At 35.2% G+C, this 19,247-nt stretch overlaps 2 protein-coding genes across 5 annotated transcripts; one reads left to right on the forward strand and one right to left on the reverse strand.

Annotated features, from left to right (window-relative positions):
* The first annotated feature begins 263 nt into the window (after positions 1-263).
* Positions 264-7,898, forward strand: LOC106142235 (protein smoothened). Of its 2 annotated transcripts, none has more exons than XM_013343926.2 (10): positions 264-405; positions 1,832-2,483; positions 2,896-3,109; positions 3,347-3,467; positions 3,786-3,864; positions 4,766-4,990; positions 5,257-5,458; positions 5,828-5,998; positions 6,468-6,671; positions 6,992-7,898. In XM_013343926.2, exons 2-10 carry the CDS (start codon positions 1,832-1,834, stop codon positions 7,386-7,388), a joined length of 2,265 nt encoding a protein of 754 aa, XP_013199380.2. In that variant the 5' UTR covers positions 264-405; the 3' UTR covers positions 7,389-7,898. The 2 variants fall into 2 exon arrangements, with proteins under 2 accessions (XP_013199380.2, XP_013199378.2); XM_013343924.2 differs by having other exon boundaries at positions 277-415.
* Positions 7,899-9,282: 1,384 nt separating this feature from the next.
* LOC106142237 (protein quick-to-court) lies at positions 9,283-19,212 on the reverse strand. 3 transcript variants are annotated; one of them, XM_060948707.1, is made up of 6 exons: positions 18,848-19,212; positions 14,263-14,531; positions 12,941-13,978; positions 12,534-12,635; positions 12,002-12,094; positions 9,283-11,327 (listed from the first exon to the last, which is right to left on the reverse strand). In XM_060948707.1, the coding sequence occupies exons 2-6, from the start codon at positions 14,497-14,499 to the stop codon at positions 11,124-11,126; spliced, it is 1,674 nt and encodes a 557-aa protein (XP_060804690.1). In that variant the 5' UTR covers positions 14,500-14,531; positions 18,848-19,212; the 3' UTR covers positions 9,283-11,123. The 3 variants fall into 3 exon arrangements, with proteins under 3 accessions (XP_060804690.1, XP_060804692.1, XP_060804691.1); XM_060948709.1 differs by lacking the exon at positions 12,002-12,094 and having other exon boundaries at positions 18,848-19,207; XM_060948708.1 differs by lacking the exon at positions 18,848-19,212 and having other exon boundaries at positions 14,263-14,734.
* Positions 19,213-19,247: the final 35 nt, after the last annotated feature.

Genomic DNA, 19,247 nt, shown 5'->3' on the forward strand with positions numbered 1-19,247 from the left:
GGACTCATGATGTGTGTTAAGTGTATAAGACAATACAGTGAGGATGCATTGACAAAGGTTGTACATAATTTTTCTTTACAGCTTGTATTTTATTTTGGTAAAATTAAACATAATAAATTTATATTATGTCCTAAAAATATTATGTTCATTATACAGGTGTCAATTATCACTTTAAACAGCGGGAATTGGTAAGTTGTTGTCTTATTGTTGATTAATTAAACTGCTGACAATATAGTAATTTGTTTTTTGTTATTATGTCAGGTAATCAATGAGTGTAAGAAGAATGTTATTGGAGAAGCTTCTGCTGACTACTTGAGGCCCTGAGAGGCTTCATTTCAACCTTGAGTCCCGAATTCTGGAGCTGTCTTCTGCTGAATTTGTCGTCATCACACCAACTTCATTATAGTAAGAAATGGTATTTATTGATTTGTTTTGTCAATAATAAATAAAGATAAATCCTTTTCATAATAAAGATTTTCCCACCCATATTTATTTAAATTTATACAAATATTTGGGTAGAAAAAAAAAACTGTCGTTAATAAAAATTTAATAATAATAAAGATTTAACCTTATTTATAATTGTAAAAATATTATACCTACTAATCTGAAACGGAAATAAATGGTCACAGTCCAAGGCATTTTCCTCACCACCCTTAAAAAACCATGCGCTAGTTTTAGAATATTAATTTCAATAGCTCTTTTTTTTTCGTAATAAAAATGTGGACTGTTATATATTAAAATGCATATTTTTTGTCCTTTTAGTCCTGTTAGCTTTTTGTTTATATGGTCAATCAACAATGTGCAGAGAAAATGGTTCCTAAATTATTATCTATTTTTTTCTTTTTATTAAATATTGGACATTTATATATTATTAGTCATTAAATATTACTACGGCAAATTATAGTAGGGCTGTTATTTTTCATCCTTGTAAAAGAAGTAATTAAGATGTAGAAAGAGGCCAATTAAGGATAAATGTGGCAATAATGAATGCACTGAAAATTTCCAATATAAATCGATCAGGCAGACTAATAGACTAAAAAAATCTATCATCATACGTTGTGCTACCTGCTATCTTAGCGGATACCTACTGAGATTTGAAGCTAACGCAATGACGCTATGAGAGGAAAGGAATTAAACATTGGTTTCAATAGTTTAGAATAATTTAGTTTTAATTTTTGCGTAGAATTGCATTGGCTACCATGTGTGTTTAACAGGTTTATTATTTATTCGAGATAAGACAGCATTAGATGATCTCGTATTTATTTCCATAATACTAAACGTATGGACAGTATCTAGTGCTACGTACTGCTTAAACCTTTCATGTATACCCACAGTTAGTTATTACGTCGTTTTCATTTTATCTTATGTTTAAAGTCGGTCAAGGGACTAAATGTTTTGTCAATAGTCTAACAGTAGGTACGTTGTGTTGAGTTGTCTGAGAAAAGCTAAATGTGGTCTGTTTAAGAACCTGAGACTTCCTGCTTATTAATTAGAGATAAAGCGTGTTCATTTATGATAAAACAAAACTAGACCAAAGTTTCCTGTAGGCACCCCCTAATTTTCCTTCGCCTTGGACTCAGGACCTGGAAATACATATTTTTTCAACATTATCTTATTTTTATGTACCTTCACAGCAAGAAAAAGTTTTGCAAGTGCATATTTGGAAAATTAATAAAATTATTGAAATACAAAGGGTTTCATTTGACATCACCCTGTACCCGAAATAAAGATTCATTCAGAAAAAATGATGTAGTTTTCATTTTTAGATTTTATTTTTGCCCTCGTCGAGTGTCTTGTTACCGATAGTCAATGCGATTTTCCTTTGTTGCAGATGCTCCTTGTGAAATGTCTTACTGCATTGTTCACGGTTTGGATGTGCCATGCGAGCCAGGTCGACCACGGCGCCGACAAAAACTCAATCATTATAGAAAACACAACAGAAATACTTGAACCAATAAATGGAACTATAAACTTCAGACTGATAAAGCCTAACAGAGCCACGCCATGGTACCCGGAGCGAGAGATGAAACTCGACAGCTGTGTCAGAAAAGCGAGATGCGAACCATTGGACAGGCTTTGGTGTTTAGGTTCCAAATTACCTTATGACAAAACGAGCGTTCTACTGACTTTTTACGAAAATCAGAGTCAAATCCAAGCGCAATTGGAACTGTACAAACAACTAATAAATGTGCCAAAATGTTGGGCTGTCATACAGCCCTTTCTCTGCGCTACATTTATGCCAAAATGCGAAGAAATACTTGGCCAGGATATGGTGTACCTTCCTTCGTTCGAGATGTGCAAGATCACTATGGAACCTTGCGCTATCGTATACAACACGACATATTTTCCATCGTTTTTGAAATGTAACACTTCTTACTTCCCGACAAAATGTGAAACGCCCGCAAGAGAAATGAAATTTAATACAACGGGAAAATGTATTGAGCCCCTTATTCACACAGATAAAGTCCAGCATTTTTATGAAGGTATGTTTTACATAGGTTTTACATTTGTTTCAATATTAAGTTTATTTCATCCGACAAATGAATACTTTGGTGCCATATGAAGAAGAGTAAACAAGTACTTCTTAATCCCTTCCCTATCTGGCGTAGGAAGTAATAATCAAATACTGTTACTAATCTGACTATAGTAGGTTTATACAAGTAGAAAAAAAGAAGCGTGGGTTCTTCATCTCCACATTTATTTCAAAAGTTTTTACAATACATTTGCGATATAAAAAACTGCAACGGGGCATACCACGTTGCATGTTCCCGCCTATAATAAGTTCTGAGTAATCAATCAGATAGCTCTGTGGATAGACAAATATTGTTTTAAATTCTTAATTTTGATATAAAACCAAGCTATACTCAATATATAAACACGTTCTGAAATTTGCAGGCATATCGGGATGCGGTCTACCGTGCCGCGATCCCCTGTACACAGAAGACGAACACCAACAGATCCACCGCCTGGTGGCCTGGGGGGCGGGCATCTGCCTCGCGCTGAATCTGCTGACCGTAGCCACATTCCTCATTGACTGGCGCAGTGCAAACAAGTACCCGGCGCTGGTCATCTTCTACATCAACGTGTGTTTTGCTGTCGCTTCAATGGGGCGAGTAACGTCTGCTTAACTTTTTTCTAAGTTACATATAAACGTAACATAGAAAAATAGGGTACCTTACGTCCCGTAGGAAAACGCAAGTTACGGAATGCAAGACGTGGTTAGCTATATAAAAAAATTGAGAAGTAAAATAAATTGAATTTTACATATACATAAAATACTGCGTTAGATTTTACATACCTCGTATAAAAATTAAAATAATAACACGTGATAATATTTTGTTTTCAGGTGGCTTGTGCAATTCGGCGTTGGATCAAGAGATGATATCATTTGTTCTAAAGATGGTACTAGGCGAAGGGGAGAGCCGTCTGCCGAAGAAAACTTGTCTTGCGTTGTGGTATTTGTATTGGTAAGTTTTTATTCTTCTTTTAAGCAATCAGTATATAAAACTCTAGTTTCATTATAGTGACAGGTTGCTTCAGTATAAAGAAACTAGTTTCACATCTTTGAAACTTCAAGACAATTGACTCTGTTTATCCGGGATAAATAGAAGTCAATATTAGGAGTACGTAGTAGTTGTTACGTGATTTATGTATAAAATATTACATTGCCCATCCTCTAACGACAAATTGAAAAAATATGACAAAGAGAAAGATGAAAGAAAATGACGATAGAATGCCGCTCTGATGTTGATTAAAGACATAACAAAGGATTTTTTTTCAATTAGGTATACTACTTCATGATGGCAGCATGCGTGTGGTTCGTGATATTCACATACGCTTGGCATATGAGTTTTCGCGCTTTGGGTATGTATTAACATAATTTGTTCCAACATGACCATAAAAAAATAATTACCGATAAAAGTCGTGACCATTTCTATTGTGGTTAGGTATATTTAGTTATACATATGTTGGAAATTAGCTTTTAAATTCTGCTTTGCTCATGTGAAAATTTGACAAATAGTGAATGTCTGCATTATCAAATATACTGCAGTATTACAACTATATATCCTGCTTCAGCTAAATCCGAAAAGCGGGTTCGCAGTTTGATAAATATATCATTAATTTTTCGTCCTTATATGAGTATGGTATATAGACAGATAAATGTGTTTAAAATCAACTATGATTTTTTTTTCTGCAAATCTTGCGATTGCTATTCATATCATGTATTTGTAACGTTATCTAGGTTTTCACTTTCATAACCAATTATGCGAACAGAACAGAGAACCAACTAATTTAGTTAACCGGGAAGGAAAAATTGGCTAGGTTATAGGGCAGTGTTACTCAGCTAAGGTAATCTTGTTAGCTTTATTGCCGACATTGGAATATACTCATTTTCAGTAGAGATGTTCTTTAAAATTACTAATATAATTTTTATTAATATGAATATTCAAATAGCTAATACTAATATTATTAAAAACTATAAAAATCGTTTACGACATTCAGTAGCGCACATCGTCCGTACGAACGATTTCGTGCCTAACACTAAAAAAAAGTAATAGAATAATAATATTTATAAAATTTCGATGAAATTTTAATATGAAAATGATTAAATAGCAGCTTGAACTAATATATAAGCGCCTAAAAATATTAAGTTAAAAATAATAACATATTCACATAACGCGTTGGAAAAATATAGCCGTTGTGAACACCCTTAATTTATAAATAAGCGCTCGACTTTATTTATACTCTTTTAATGTTTGTTCAGGAAAAATTCAAGACCGTATCGACAAGAAGGCTGCGTACTTCCATCTAGTCGCGTGGTCGCTACCATTGGTGCTCACGATCGCGACGATGGCTTTCGGAGAAGTGGACGGCAGTAGCGTGACGGGGGTCTGCTTCGTGGGCTACGCCAACCACGGCATGAGGGCCGCTCTGCTGCTAGCACCGCTGTTTATAGTGCTGGTGCTTGGCGGGTACTTCTTGTTGCGAGGTGGGTATAAGTGGACGGTAGAAGCAAGACCAATTTGAATGTTGTTAAAAACAGCTTGAAGAAAAGTTTTACAGGAGAAAAGAGTTGTGCCATTAGGAAATTATTATAAAGTTCAGTCCGAGTCTGTTGAATATCCTTGTTGCCCACCTATTTTCTATATGTATTGATGGCAATATTACTTAAAACTTATTAGTTATTACTTAATCTAGTGCTAGATAATATTGTTTTCTTCCACAGTGGTTTATTCTGATGACAATTTTTTTCAGGTGTATTCACGTTGATCGCCGTCCGAGTGTCCGGCAAAGACGTGATATCCCCGCGTCACTCGACTAAGATCCGGCAGACTATAACTCGTTGCTCGCTCACAGCGGCATTAGTGTCGGTCTTTATTTGCGGCACCTTCGCCTGTCACATCTACGAGTTCAGAAACGCGGAGATGTGGTATGAAGACTTTAAACAGAACATCGTGTAAGTATTATATAGAAGCAATATGACTGTCGGGATACTTACTTGATTTAGGTTTTAAAACATTGCTTAGTTTTCTATTGATTTCTCCACGAGGAAGATATCAGCAACTCAGAGACTCACCATGTGGGCGTTTTTAAAAAGTTTTTCTGTAAAATATATAAGAGTTATGAGATAAAAGAACTCTGCTTCTCTTTATTATCTGGTCATATATAGTGGCATACTATGTTGATATAAGTACCGTTTTGACCTCTAGTTATCTTTATTTTGTACACATTTTGGGAATAAACTTTAGCATGTTTTGAGGTCTATCTTCAGCGGGTGACTTCATGTTGTTGAGATACGACATTAATGAACCTCTTCTTTATACAGATGTCGCCTAGAAGCTCTAAAGGAGCCCAGCAAAGAGTGTCCAGCTGGCGCTCGGCCGTCGGTGTCGGTGCTACAGCTGCGGCTGCTGTGCTGCTTCGCGGCCGGCGCGCTCATGGCCTCCTGGACCTGGACGCCCGCCGCCGCGGCTTCTTGGAGACGCTACCTCGCCAGGTATATATATCATCATCATCCTTGCGTCCTCAACTCGCTGCTGGAGAGGACCAAGGGGTTCGCCTATGACCAAGATCTTGGATTGGCCAAGTTTCCGAGTTGTTCTATGAAGACCTGCATAGTGTAAGAAAATTGTGTGTCCCTGACTGATTTTCTTTCCTCACACAGTTTAAAATTGATTTTAAATATTCTCGTTGCATCATACTATTTCTAATTAAAACAGGTACATAACATACTTTTACTTTATATAGAACATTCTGCTGTGCAGTGACCACGGATTACTATGTCTGTAAGTTCTAAAATCTGTAGTTTGTAAATTCTTTTAGGCGAAGTACTAGACTTTTACTCTTTGAATCTGAATTTCATAAAAAGACAATCGACTTGAACGTGAACTTAGAGTTTTATAATCATTAGTTCTGTCTAACCCTTAAGGGGTTGAAGTTTTAATTTGATGTATACTTGTGTGCAGAAAATGCGGTTGCTCCGTGGAAACCGAAGTGACGCGTCGTGCCCGCAAGCACGAGCTGATCGCGCGCGCCTACCGCCGCCGCGGGGAGTTCGCGGCGCGCGGCCGCCTGTCCATCTCTCTGGGCGGATCCCGGCAAGATCCTGTGGGATTCTGTCTGGACCACACCTCGCCTATGGACTATCCAGACGACGGAAAGCATGAGAGGTGAGCTTTATGTATAGGTAGCCTTTAGTGCTAAGGTTGTAGCTAGGATTCGATTGAAGGTGTAGCCACATGCCTAGGTTGTTTTTTGAGGGAGTGGTTACATAACCATTGTTGTTGTTGTGTATTCTGATGATGGCAAGCATGATATTTGGTGCGTTTATGAAGCCATAATTCTATACATCCAGTATAGAATTATGGCTGAATGATGGAGAAACGTTGCCAAAATTTAGTTTCAAAGGGGTAGCGAATATTGTACATCCCGACGAAGCCAAGCACGAGAACAGTAAGAGAACCCAAATAAAAAGTTTTGTACTTTTCAGTGCCGAACTATCATCATCTTGGGCGGCCAATCTCCCTCGTTTTGTCCGTCGTCGCGACGCCCTGGTGCTTCCGACGCACACTCATCACTCCCTCAGTTCCACGCCCGACCGCCGCAACTCTCAAGACTCACAAATCAGCATCAGCCTTCGTCACGTCTCAGTTGAATCTCGCAGAAACTCCGTTGATAGCCAGCTGTCGGTCAAAATAGCTGAAATGAAAACTAAGGTCGGAAGGCGACGAACCAAGCATAGTAAAGCCAAAAGAAAGGCCAGAGTTGCCAACTCGCGTAAAGAAAGTACACCGTCCATTGAGAGCCAAATAAGTCGCTATTGGCTGCAATCTGTGGCGGCTAACAATGATCCGTCCCGGGAAGAAGTGAAGTTTAGTTTTGATTAGAATGGTTATATGGAAACATATCTGATCGTTGTTTATGGATGCCTGTTGGGAGGGGAGATTATGAAGTCCGTCTAATCATGATCTGCATGTACCGACTGTCAATCCGAATTTCGACAACCATCTATTTTGAAAGAATGTCGATTTGGAATATCTATTTCGCCATACTTTGCATCGATAAAACAACAGAATCAACTTCGGCAAGACATCACTTCGCAACACCCTTCTTCGAAGAGCGACTCTTTGGAAATAGTTGTCTGACGAAATTTGGAATAACAGTCGCGACACAACAACCATGATGGTTAATATTTATAAATGCAATTTAGTATGTAAGTGTGAAAGTTCAAATAAGTGTTCCCAAAGGATATTAATCCGCGTGATTGTTTAGTCATCGCATAGTTTTAATTCGAATTCAACATGATGTTGCAAAAAATAGTAAATAAAACAAAAAAAAAAGACTGACCGAATCTCTTCGATACATTTTGTATGAATTTTTATAATATTCAATTCCATGACAAATTCTAAACTTTAAACTTGTGATATTACCGTTGACCTCAAACATAATTATTATTGTGCCATAAGTATTTGAGTGCGAAAGACAGTGGTTAATCAGGACTGACTGATATTTTTCGTAGTATATAAGTGGTAATTTTAATAAATGCGTAAATGCAGTGCTTTTATGACTGTTTAAATAAACTGCACGTTGTTATTGCAAGTTGTTACACCCATTTTAAAGTTGGCAAATGCAACGTACAAGACACGGTTGTGAGATCAATATCTATATAGTTTTTATGTGCGAGGCTATGTATTTTTGGTAAAATTACTATTATGTAGCATCAAGCAATAAATGAACTTCTGTGAATGTCATTTTACTGTTATTTAAAAGGCGACAATTTTGTCTTGCATTTTATTAATGTATAAGATAAGATTTTGAAGATTTTTTTTAGCTTTAATTGATTTATGTGTAAGTTTTTACCAGTATATTATGGCGTTTTATACAGAAAATAAATTTGATGAACGTAATAATTTTAGTGTTTAATTTGAGTTGGTTTAAGATTTTTAAACTTATCGAGTCCCTGCTGGTACCAATATCATATGGCTTTCAATTGTCAATTCCGTGGGACAACTAACAACGAACTTTTGGGACTCCCCTCCAAGTCTCTTTTACCTCTTTTTTTTTAACCCGGGGGTAATGGACTTGGGTGATCTGAAATTTAGATTGTGGCAGTGTAGTTCCCGAAACGTTCGATTAATACTACTCTGTACTTGTAACGATGAAAAGTGAGTGCCACTTGCTTACATTTCGCGATGATTGTTTAAATCAATTAAGGGTAAAGCTTAGGTACCTACTTACAATCTTGAGATTATTCCTGCGCATGTTACTATGTACTTACCTCTGATTGATTCCCAATGACATCCATTTCATGTATTAATAAATAACCATCGACTTTAGCTGGAAAGGGATTAAAGACGTGATTAGAATTTGATAATACAGATGACGTCACTGATGGCACCGAGCCGCGAACACATAAATCATGAAGGATTTGTAGTGTTGTAGAAGGACCCTATCGGCCACTTTCAATACCAAACAATAATGCAAGACATTAGTTAAATTGGGAAAAGGATTGGGATTTGGGAACCCACCAGTTATGAGTAATCCGTGTCATATGAGTAACCTAAAGTTATTAATATTATATATCTGCAAATCTCCAGCTGTCAATCTCCAGCCCGGTTCATGCATGAGAAAAGTTAACAGAGAAGTAGGTTTGTATTCACAAATAAGGTACAACAACCAGCACGAAATGAAATGAAATACTTATACATCTAAATCTAACTCTGCGTCCCGATCCCAACCTTTTATAGCTTATCTTAGTGATTGAATAAAAGTGAAATAAAATAAACTCATAAATCAATAATTTATTATTAACTAAAGCAAGCAAATCATGTCACAGAAAAGTGTCTTAAAATATCCGAAACACAAAATATCCTATCACATCAGATTTAAAATGATCCTATCACTGATTTGATACGGTCATTCCATTGAACATAGTAAGCTTCGGCTATAAAGTGATGCTAGGTATCTAGATAAGAAACAGGTCCTTGCCTCTGTCAATCAAAATAACATCAATATCGCTTCAATGCTTACTTAAAATTGTAAGAATAAACACATTTCTTCCGTTATATTCAAATTTATAATATTTGTATGGATATGTTTTCGAATCTGTTCCAAATTTTAAGAAACTTAGTTGGCTCAACATCAGGCTATGACAACACTAGCCCAAATAGAACAGTTTTAATCAAATGTAAATAATATGTAATAATGCTGAACATTTCATTACATTACTTCTAATGAATACGGTGACTATACACTATATATCATAATTTTTTTTGGTGAACTTTATTGCATTCCTTATTTGCCTTAATATATTATATTGTCATATTTTAACAATTTAGGTTCAAATATTTTTGATCCACTCTTAATATTTGTGTAAGTTCTTATTCTGCGGACCTTCATTTTCCATAATCATAACCTCAGCCTATGCCCATATATCAATGGAATGGCTACAAAAAGCACAATTACAAATAAAGATAAAACTATAGGAATATCGGCCATTTTTATCATTTCAAATGGACGTTAGGCGATCTAAGCAGATCAAAATATAAAAATACCAATAATTCATAAATTTCAATCTTCTACGCTCTATTCAATAGCGAACGTGATTATCGGACGTACACGGACATGGATAATATTTTTTTAATTAAGTAGGTTACTGTATTTTACAACCCGAAAGCAAAGTGAGGCAATATAACGTATGACAATTCATTTTTATAAATAAATTTTATAAAGTGGGTACTTCATTTCATAGCCCGTTATATTGAGTTTTTTGATCTAAAAAATTTGCTTGTTTTCAATTCGACATAAATAGAAAATTTACCAATAGGTTCTTTCATCTTTCTCGTAACGTTACTTGTGGCAACAACTTTATCTGATTTATAAATGTGATAAAATTTTCTTGAATGCCAAATTGAACACATCTTGAAATGTAAAAATACGAGTATTTCAGTGTGTTAAGGTGCATTGTTTTATAATCACAGACATAAGTTTAAGTGGCAAGATAATGATCACATGATTTATCATAAGATGCAACTTTAAGATGAGTTTTACTTTATGAGTTCTTCTTAGACATAAACACCTAAGCAAAAACTGTTATCTAATAATAGCCTTTTTAAATTTCTTTACAAGCGATTCATAAATTATAAGTAAATTGGTTATAAAAATGCCGACCTGCATGCATTAACAAACAAAGGAAAAGAACACCAAATAAGACGATAAAACTATAAAATATAATCAACACTTACTCTAAAATCTACAAGGAATGTAGTTTGGTTTACTTTAACTTAAGTCAAAAATTGCACAAAAAAGGAAATACATTTCTTTGGCTCTTAAAAACTACAAAGAAAATCACAATTCAATATTTAAGAAATAAATTCGATTAAAACCTATAATGTAGCAATCACCGCAACTTATTACAAATTATTATGTGCATTATTATGCTATACAACGGCGCCATAGACATAATTTAAAACAATTGTGCACACGCTTACAATCTAAACCCCAATCTTAATCTCTTAAACTATTTAAGTACTGTACGTCATTGACGACATGCAACAATTATTTCTACCTAAATAGCAACAAAAATTATCTAAAGACGATATCACACTTTCACAGCAGTCTTTCTATGTAGTTCTAGCTTTGCGTATATTTTTTTTCTCCGCCTCAGTAAACCCTAGGATGTTTTCTATCGCGTTGAGATGGCCTTGGTGGTTTTCTGGATCTGTGAGGAAATAATAGATAGCAGACTTGAGGAACTGCAGGGTGACCTCTGGGTCCACGTTGGTCTTATTGCCCTTCTGCGATTCAACAATTCGACGGTACATTGCCTGGAAGAGAATCACATGTTAATTGTTGTTCCATAACGCGATGTCAGCATGCAATTGCCAAACTACTGTCTATGGGCTATTAAAATGTATTTGAAAAAGATTGTTTTATATCAATGCTATTATTGAAACTATAAATTTGTAAAAATGTTTAACAAAGACTATAAACTAACATTCTTGAACAATAGATCAATGTGAATCTGCTGAAAACTAGATATATAAAAAAAATACCTATATTACCCACAAACCAAAAGAGGCTGTTTCAACTCATTACCATGCAAAGCTTGTGTTAGGCGTAAAAAAATAAAAGCGCTAGGAGTAAATTTTGCTAATTTATTACCGATCATTCAAAGTAAGTTAGTAAAAGATGATAAACCTTATTTTAGAAAATCCATAGGTCTAGAATATTATGTACAAATGATATGTCGACCGTTATTACATTGAGACAGGTAAGGGTTTTGGATTATGTATAAATTACCGACACTTCGCCTATTTCTTAACCCACACCTGACACAAATAGACACAGTAATTTCATGACTGATGTTTAGTTTCTTCAACACTGACTTTAGCAAGAGTTCCTCTTAACATTGTGCTAAAGCAAAGTGTAAAAAAAATAAATAAAAAAAAATAATGGGGGTGTTCAACAGTGACCGCCGCCGTTCAGTAAATTGTCCAACCTTTCGAGCTCCTAGGACCCATAAAGAAACAGCCTCCTTTGCACTTAGAAGTACTTGTGACTTTGCCGTTCGGTCCGATGTGAATGCCGTGTCCTGGAATGCACTACACGTTAAGCAGAATCCTGTTATTGGCCACTACATGCACACGCTGCAAACTCAGTGTACGATGTGGTGGGTTAAACATTGTTATTTATTTTTATTAATATTCCTCATTTCTTGTAGCCTGCATTGGAGTGTTAGCATTTTGTAAGACTATAGAAAAATATGAATAGTTATTATGATGAATTTAATGAAGAAAATACTCAAGATATCCTTGTCAACTACACACAATAATACATTATATTTAAAAATGCGTGAAATATACAATTATTTTTTAATTTTGAAACCGAAGTAACAATACCAGAAACAATACTTCTCATAAAGGTTATTGTTCAATAGTTGTCAAGGATAACTACATTGTGAATACAATAGTTTAAATATAATGATTAGCGTAGACATTCAGACTGAAGCAGAGGACGAAATGTAAACTTACTCGGACATTTTCGAGCTCAATCTGGGTTATCTGCAATTGTTCAAGGAGTTCCTCAACAGAGACCCTGTTCACTGAGCCTTGTGATGTGCTGGCTTCACCATCCTGTAAAATTAAGGAAAAGGTTTTAGTTAACAGGAATTATTTTATAGTGATTTCCTAAATATACATCTTTTCATGCTTAGATTTTCATGGTAAGTCACCATAACCAGAGTGTCTTTTAAAATATTTTAGGTATAAGCACAATGAGAAGATACAAATAGGAAAACTTTAAGATATCTTTCTATCTAACCATAATCTGAACTAAAACTGATTTTACAAAATTATATTTTATTATATTAATGGGAATTCACATGGAAGTGAAGTTCTCAAGTTAAAGCAAGCGATTCCAACAGAAAAATATATGTTACCTTATCTAACTCAAATTTAGCTGCCTCAACACCTTTTTGGTACATTTGCAGGTACAAAGAGCGGTGTCTGCTTTCTTCCTCATGTAGCTGGCGGCTTGCCTCCTCTAACTGTTTCTCCAATGAGTGGATTCTCTCCTTTGCCTGCTCGTAGTTAGGCAACAACTCACAGTACCGCGTGTTTACATCAGCCAACTTCTGAAGTAATGCCTCGACCTTATCATTATGAGCTTTCTTCAACTCCTGTGTCTCTCCTACATGATTTCTCATTACATCTTCCACCTTCTTTTCATAAAACATAATTAGACTGCGTCGCTCCTCATCAGCATCTTCTAATTCAGTCATGCAAGATGCTTCTTGTGTTATCATATGAACAGACTCTTTGGAGTGCAATGAAGAGTTAGTGAGATCATCAAAGTGGCCAGAATCAGTAAAGGAACCTTGCATTTCATTTCGGCATCTAGTTGGGGTCTGGTCTTTGAACAAAGGACTGTCAGTAACATCAAAAGATCTACAGGCTTCATTGCGTTTGGGACTTTCTTGTTCAAGGGATAAGTCTTCAGCATTCTCTCTGATTGTCACAATTTCACTTGAATTAGATTTCTCATCAGGGGAACATATGGATGCTTTGTATAAGCGAAGTTCAACAACTTCTTTTGTGAGATGAAATATCTCACTGTCTTTCTTTTCCAAGTCTTTTTTGGCTTGCGTCAGCAAGCTTTTAAGTCGACGGATTTGTTTTTGAGCTCGCTGTGTTGGTGTGAGATACTCATCGCCAGAGAGACCAGCATGCGATGAGCAATGAAGGACATATCGCATAGAGCGGCCGCTGAAGGTAGTACCATTAAAAGGTGCATAACCTGCGTCAACAGATGCAGCAGTGGCAGCACTGCCATAACTATGAAGAGACTCATCATCAGGTAAGTCTTCAGGAGAACCAGGTGGTGTGTGAGCGGAATCTGTCATGCTCAATTTGCCATCACAATTATCCTGTGACTTCAGACAGGGTTTTCTTGGCTTTTGACCATTATTGCTGAATGACTAAAAGAAAATAAAGAAACATCATTTGATTGCAGCACTTAATTTTCATTAAAATTACTTTTAATTTAATCTCTACTATTTTATAAATTTAGTTTTTGTACTGTGTGCGTCCCGGCACCTAAATTTCATATAAAAAGAACCTCTCCATCTCTTTTTCATGGATGTACTAAAAGGCGACGAAGCAAAAGTAGGGCATCTACTTGTAATGATTGTGTTAAGGGATGTTAGGGTAGTCATGGTGACAAGAACTTGCAAAAATTAAAATAAAATTGGTTGCAACTTACATGGCTTCTTTGGCGGTAACCGGGTTCCGGGAGGCGAAGCCCATCGCTCCGGTTTTTCTGATGTGTGTTTTCCGTGATTATAGGAATTAATTTTCTAGTGGAGAGAGGTGAACGCTGCACCATCTTTTCACCGCGCAAACGCAGTGAGGATGTGCGCCGGAAATTCCCGGTGACATTCCCGGCGCAGCAGTGCTCATCGTGGAACTCTGGCAATCTTCTTATATAATTTCGGCTCATTTTCCTCAATTATTTCACATCAACCTAACGTACTGAAAAGATGTAACAGCTGTTAAAATTTCATCAAAACAATCAAACTAAAAGAAACGCGTGTATTTATGACATTGACATATAAATATCGGCAATATTTGCCACCTACAATAAGCATTTGTCGTTAAATTCGTCAAATCTAGATCAAGATAAAATCGTTTTTAAAACAGTAATCAGTAAAACAGTAATTTAATCATCAGTCGCTAAGTATTTTTATTCGATTGTTTTATTATTTCCCATTTAGAGATCATTGATTTTTCATTTATTTAGGTATATAATGATTTTGGAAATTGGCAACTTTGATGTACTTACCGAGGGAAATTTAAAATTCTTGATTGATATCGAATGATTATAATAATATGATCCAAATCTAACTATCTACCCTACCTATAAACAAAAAAGAAAATGCTAAAATTATGTATTTAGGGCCCCTCATTATAACTTTTTTTATTCATGAGTACGTTCACCTATATTAATATGGTTGCATATTGCAGGTGAATTTAATTTCTTTATCAACACTAAGTACTAAAGTGAAATTAAGAGGTTTGAGCAAAGTTTATTTCGAACTTTGAAATACATAATTATGTACCTACTTACCTATTTCATATTCACTTTAGCTAAATATCTAACTACATATATAAAAAGTTCTTTTAGAAAAATGCGCAATTGCGATTATAACTTGGCCTTTGTTCGAAATTCAAACGGAACAATACTAGCAGTAGCTGAGGTAACAACTACAGACGTTCGAGTATTACCACACGGTTCTTGCACAACGACTGGGCTACAAGAAGTTTAGTTACGGAATATTGCACCAACGCATAATCTGCTGGGAACGATCGTTCTATGCATATTTAGCTAAACATGCAGCTAGTAATCTAGAGCATATGGAATTTTATAATCAGCGAAAAGGTTGATCGGCTAAGAAATTTGTATTTAAGTGATTAAATTATTACAGTCCCATGGTATTAAAGTCAGGTTTATGAGACTAAATTAAATAATAAAAACCTGGGCTACACAATCAAATATAAATTTTAAGAAGACATAAAAGGAAGTAGTTGGTAGTTATTTATAAGTGTGCGAAATACTTGGGTAGGTATACATAAAAAATATTTCAGTTTTTTGTTTTCTTTGTAAACATGGGTCAATAAATATATTTAGGTAGAAATAGAGGAGAATTGATCAAACGGTGTCTACTTATTCAAATAAAATGTGGAAAAGCGACAAGTATGATTATCATACATACCGATCAAGGAGGTTAGAGTTTAGGAATTCCTTCGAACCGAGTTTTAAACAAGTTTTCCTACCTAGTCCTTCTACGCTACTTGAATCATGGCTGTAAGATTTACACGCAAAATACAATACCTACGTGTGCTAACCTTCAAGTGCTAACACATTCTGCTTCGGAAACCTTGAAGTTGAGAACAAAATAATTTAATTATACTTACTTAGTAATTATGATTAGTAGTGTTCTAATCCCGGCCAGGGCATGATGAGAAACGAACTTTGTCTGATTGGCCTGGATCGTGAATGTTTATCTATAGGAGTATTTATAATAAAATATAGTATCGTAGAGTTAGTCCATGGCTATATAACTCAATCTGTGTAATCTATCCCGTATATATTTATTTTTTTATTTAATTAACTAAGCTCAATAATTCCAATAGTGAGTGTAGGTATATAAATAAGTAATTAAATTTACTTAAGTTTTTGTGGGTAAATGTTTCATTTGGGTGCTTTTTGTTGGTTTACAATAATGTTTATTAAATTTACTTAGATTATTAAATTTGAAAGTTACCCATGTTTTTCCCTGCAGAATAGAATACACGCTTCTTCTCTTCCTGTGGATTACGAAGTTATTTAGTCTCCGATAACAAAACGTCTAACAAAATTTTATAAAGGTAGTAATGTTCCAAGCGGGTTGGGCAGCAAAGTAGGTACTTAAAACTCAAATCTTTTTGTAGCATTAATTTAATATATCAACCATAAAATATTCAATATTGATTTTTAATGATATGCGGGGTTTACTAACGTTGTCAAAGCAATACCTACCTACCTCATAATATTAGTGCGTGCACTACCTAAGTGTAGAAAGAATTGGCTTTAAATTAGACCCGAAATGTAAACGAACTCATAAATGTAGCCTTTCCAACACATCAACAGTTATGTTGGCCACATATCCAGTGGTTGTTACAAGATTTAAGTTTGTTATGAAATTTGGTGTCATTATGGTCTACTAATTTTGCTTAAATGTAATAATCTAATGTTATAAAAAATATGTTAATATACCAATTTTTTTGGTAAGCATTGCCTTTTTGTAACACTTTAAAGCAAGCAAACAGTACAAAAGGCGGCCTTATCGCAAATGTAATCACTTTCAGGCTCCAATGCTTCGAAGCCTTCCGCAATTTCTTCTTTGTTTTGTATCAATTCCATAGATGCGATTGAGACATTCACTATATACCACCATACTACCCAAACTGGCTAAACGCGGATTATATAGTTTTTCATTAAAGTTATTACGCTTTGCTAGATTTTATTTTTTAAGGCACCTTGTAAATATTCATGTATGGTCTTCTGTTCATCTTGCTGCTACATCGTCTCAAGAGTAAATTGTTCAAAATACTTTAAGGAACATCAATCAAAATCAAATAGAGCTACAAGATGAAACAATTTGATTTGCGTGATTAAGTAAACAAGATATAACATGGATGGGAAAAACATGATGAAATTAACGAGCACACGTTCTGGTCCAATACGTTAATTGACTTAAGCAATGTGCTGTCTCTTTGTCGAGTTAGGATGCCGCCTGAGAAATGGCATTTTAACGATGGTTCGATGGTGTCCATGTGTGTGGGTATATGTGATTACATTCCCCTTTTTTGTTTCGATGGAACAAATTACACAAGCTGAGTGCTAAATGTGCAGGGTCAGAAGACATAGATATTATATACTTAACATGCGTAGATATAAATATGTCAAATAATTTTGTCGAGTACTACATGTTTTACCTGTGACAGGTGTGAAAATACATAATGGAAAGGAGGAGGTTTCATAAAAGTAGGTATCCAGAACTGTTCAACTGAAAATTAATGGTTCTATCAACATACCTTATATTACCGTATTTAACATATAACAACATAATATCGACCATATATACTCATAAGCGGATGAAATAAAAAAAAATATATAAGTAGGTAGACAGATTATAGCGGAGCGACCATCGGTTGCCGAAAAAATCTCCAAAAATCTAACATACTGGCCAAGAAATAGCTTAAATCTAGATATTTAGTATTAGAGCATGTTTTCGTTTCGTCATACTCGTATTAACTCAACATTTTATCGTCAGTTAGGTATATGCTTACACGTGCATAAAACTGGCATAAAACTACGAGCAAGGGAGTGCGCTGAATTGATATTGTTCCATGCTGAAACTTTCTTGCCTCAGGCCAGTGGTTTTTGTTATATTAAGACTTATTTGAAATCTATTAGTACATACATAAAATCTTTGTCCCTTACAAGGTAGACAAAGCTAACAGTCGAAAAGACTTGAGGGCCATGTTCAGCTGGCCAGAAAGCACCAGTTACTTTGAGAGCTTTTTTATAAAACATATTTTATACTTCCTGAAATATAGTAAAATCCCAGTTAAGGCACTATTTTTATATCGATTTAGATTCAAAATTTACTTTGAAATATCTTAAGAAAGATTTAATTTTAAAACTGCAAACATGCTGCAAAATCTTTTGGCAATATTTTTTAATGTTCTATAAGTGCTTCCGTCCTGGCATATAATGATTTATACTCACTTATTTCTTAAAAATAATTAATTTACTGTAAATGTTTAGGTACCAAGATAATTTTTGATGTAGCTCCTTCACTGGTGATGAAATGATTACCTATGCTTTTGAAAGACGCTTGTAGGGATTTGTATAAGTTTGAATTCTAGAATGACTTGTTTTAGTATACTCTGTGAACCTACATATAGTTAAAATCACAGGCGTATCATTAACAATCCGAAATCCAAGGTCGCTAGAAACTCGTAGTTGAATGTGTTGTTTGTAAGAACCTAAGTATTATTTTAGAGATAACTTGTAATCTAATTTAACGAATAATATAGCCAATCGAATATATTTTAGTCATTAATAAATATAACTAAGTACTTGGCTATAAAAGTACCTATACGTAAATATAAAGATAAGAAAGTAAAGTTTCTAGAGTTATAGATAAACACTTACTTACAATGGAAATCATCTTAGGTCGGTTAGTTACGTAGTTAAAACGCGCATGATTACTTGAAAGTAAAAAGAAAATTATACTCACTAATTGTTACAAGTACGAATTTCCCAATCCATAGCGGTGGTGAAAATCGCGGGCACACCGGTAAGGCACATCGTCGCACTTTTGTAGTTCGAAAATTCGTTCGCGCACTTTATTCGAAGGAAAACTTAGTATCAACTCAAAACATCGCAAATTGCATAGAGTAAACCATCCACGTTAACTTTTACGCTAAGAATGTTGCGGCAAGTCGTCGGCGCAGTGCGTGGTTGAGGCGTGCTTGGTCAATGTTGTTCACGGTACTGACGCCGCCCCTGGCGCCCCCCGCGGCCGTTCTCCGCAACACCAGAAATGCCTGAAATACTTTCAGCAGTTTAAACCAATACACTATTGTTTGAACTCCCTGATGTTACGAAACTGATCGAACCACTATACGAGCTGTGGA

Source organism: Amyelois transitella, chromosome 17, assembly GCF_032362555.1.
Source record: "Amyelois transitella isolate CPQ chromosome 17, ilAmyTran1.1, whole genome shotgun sequence".
NCBI classification, from domain to species: Eukaryota; Metazoa; Arthropoda; class Insecta; order Lepidoptera; family Pyralidae; genus Amyelois; species Amyelois transitella.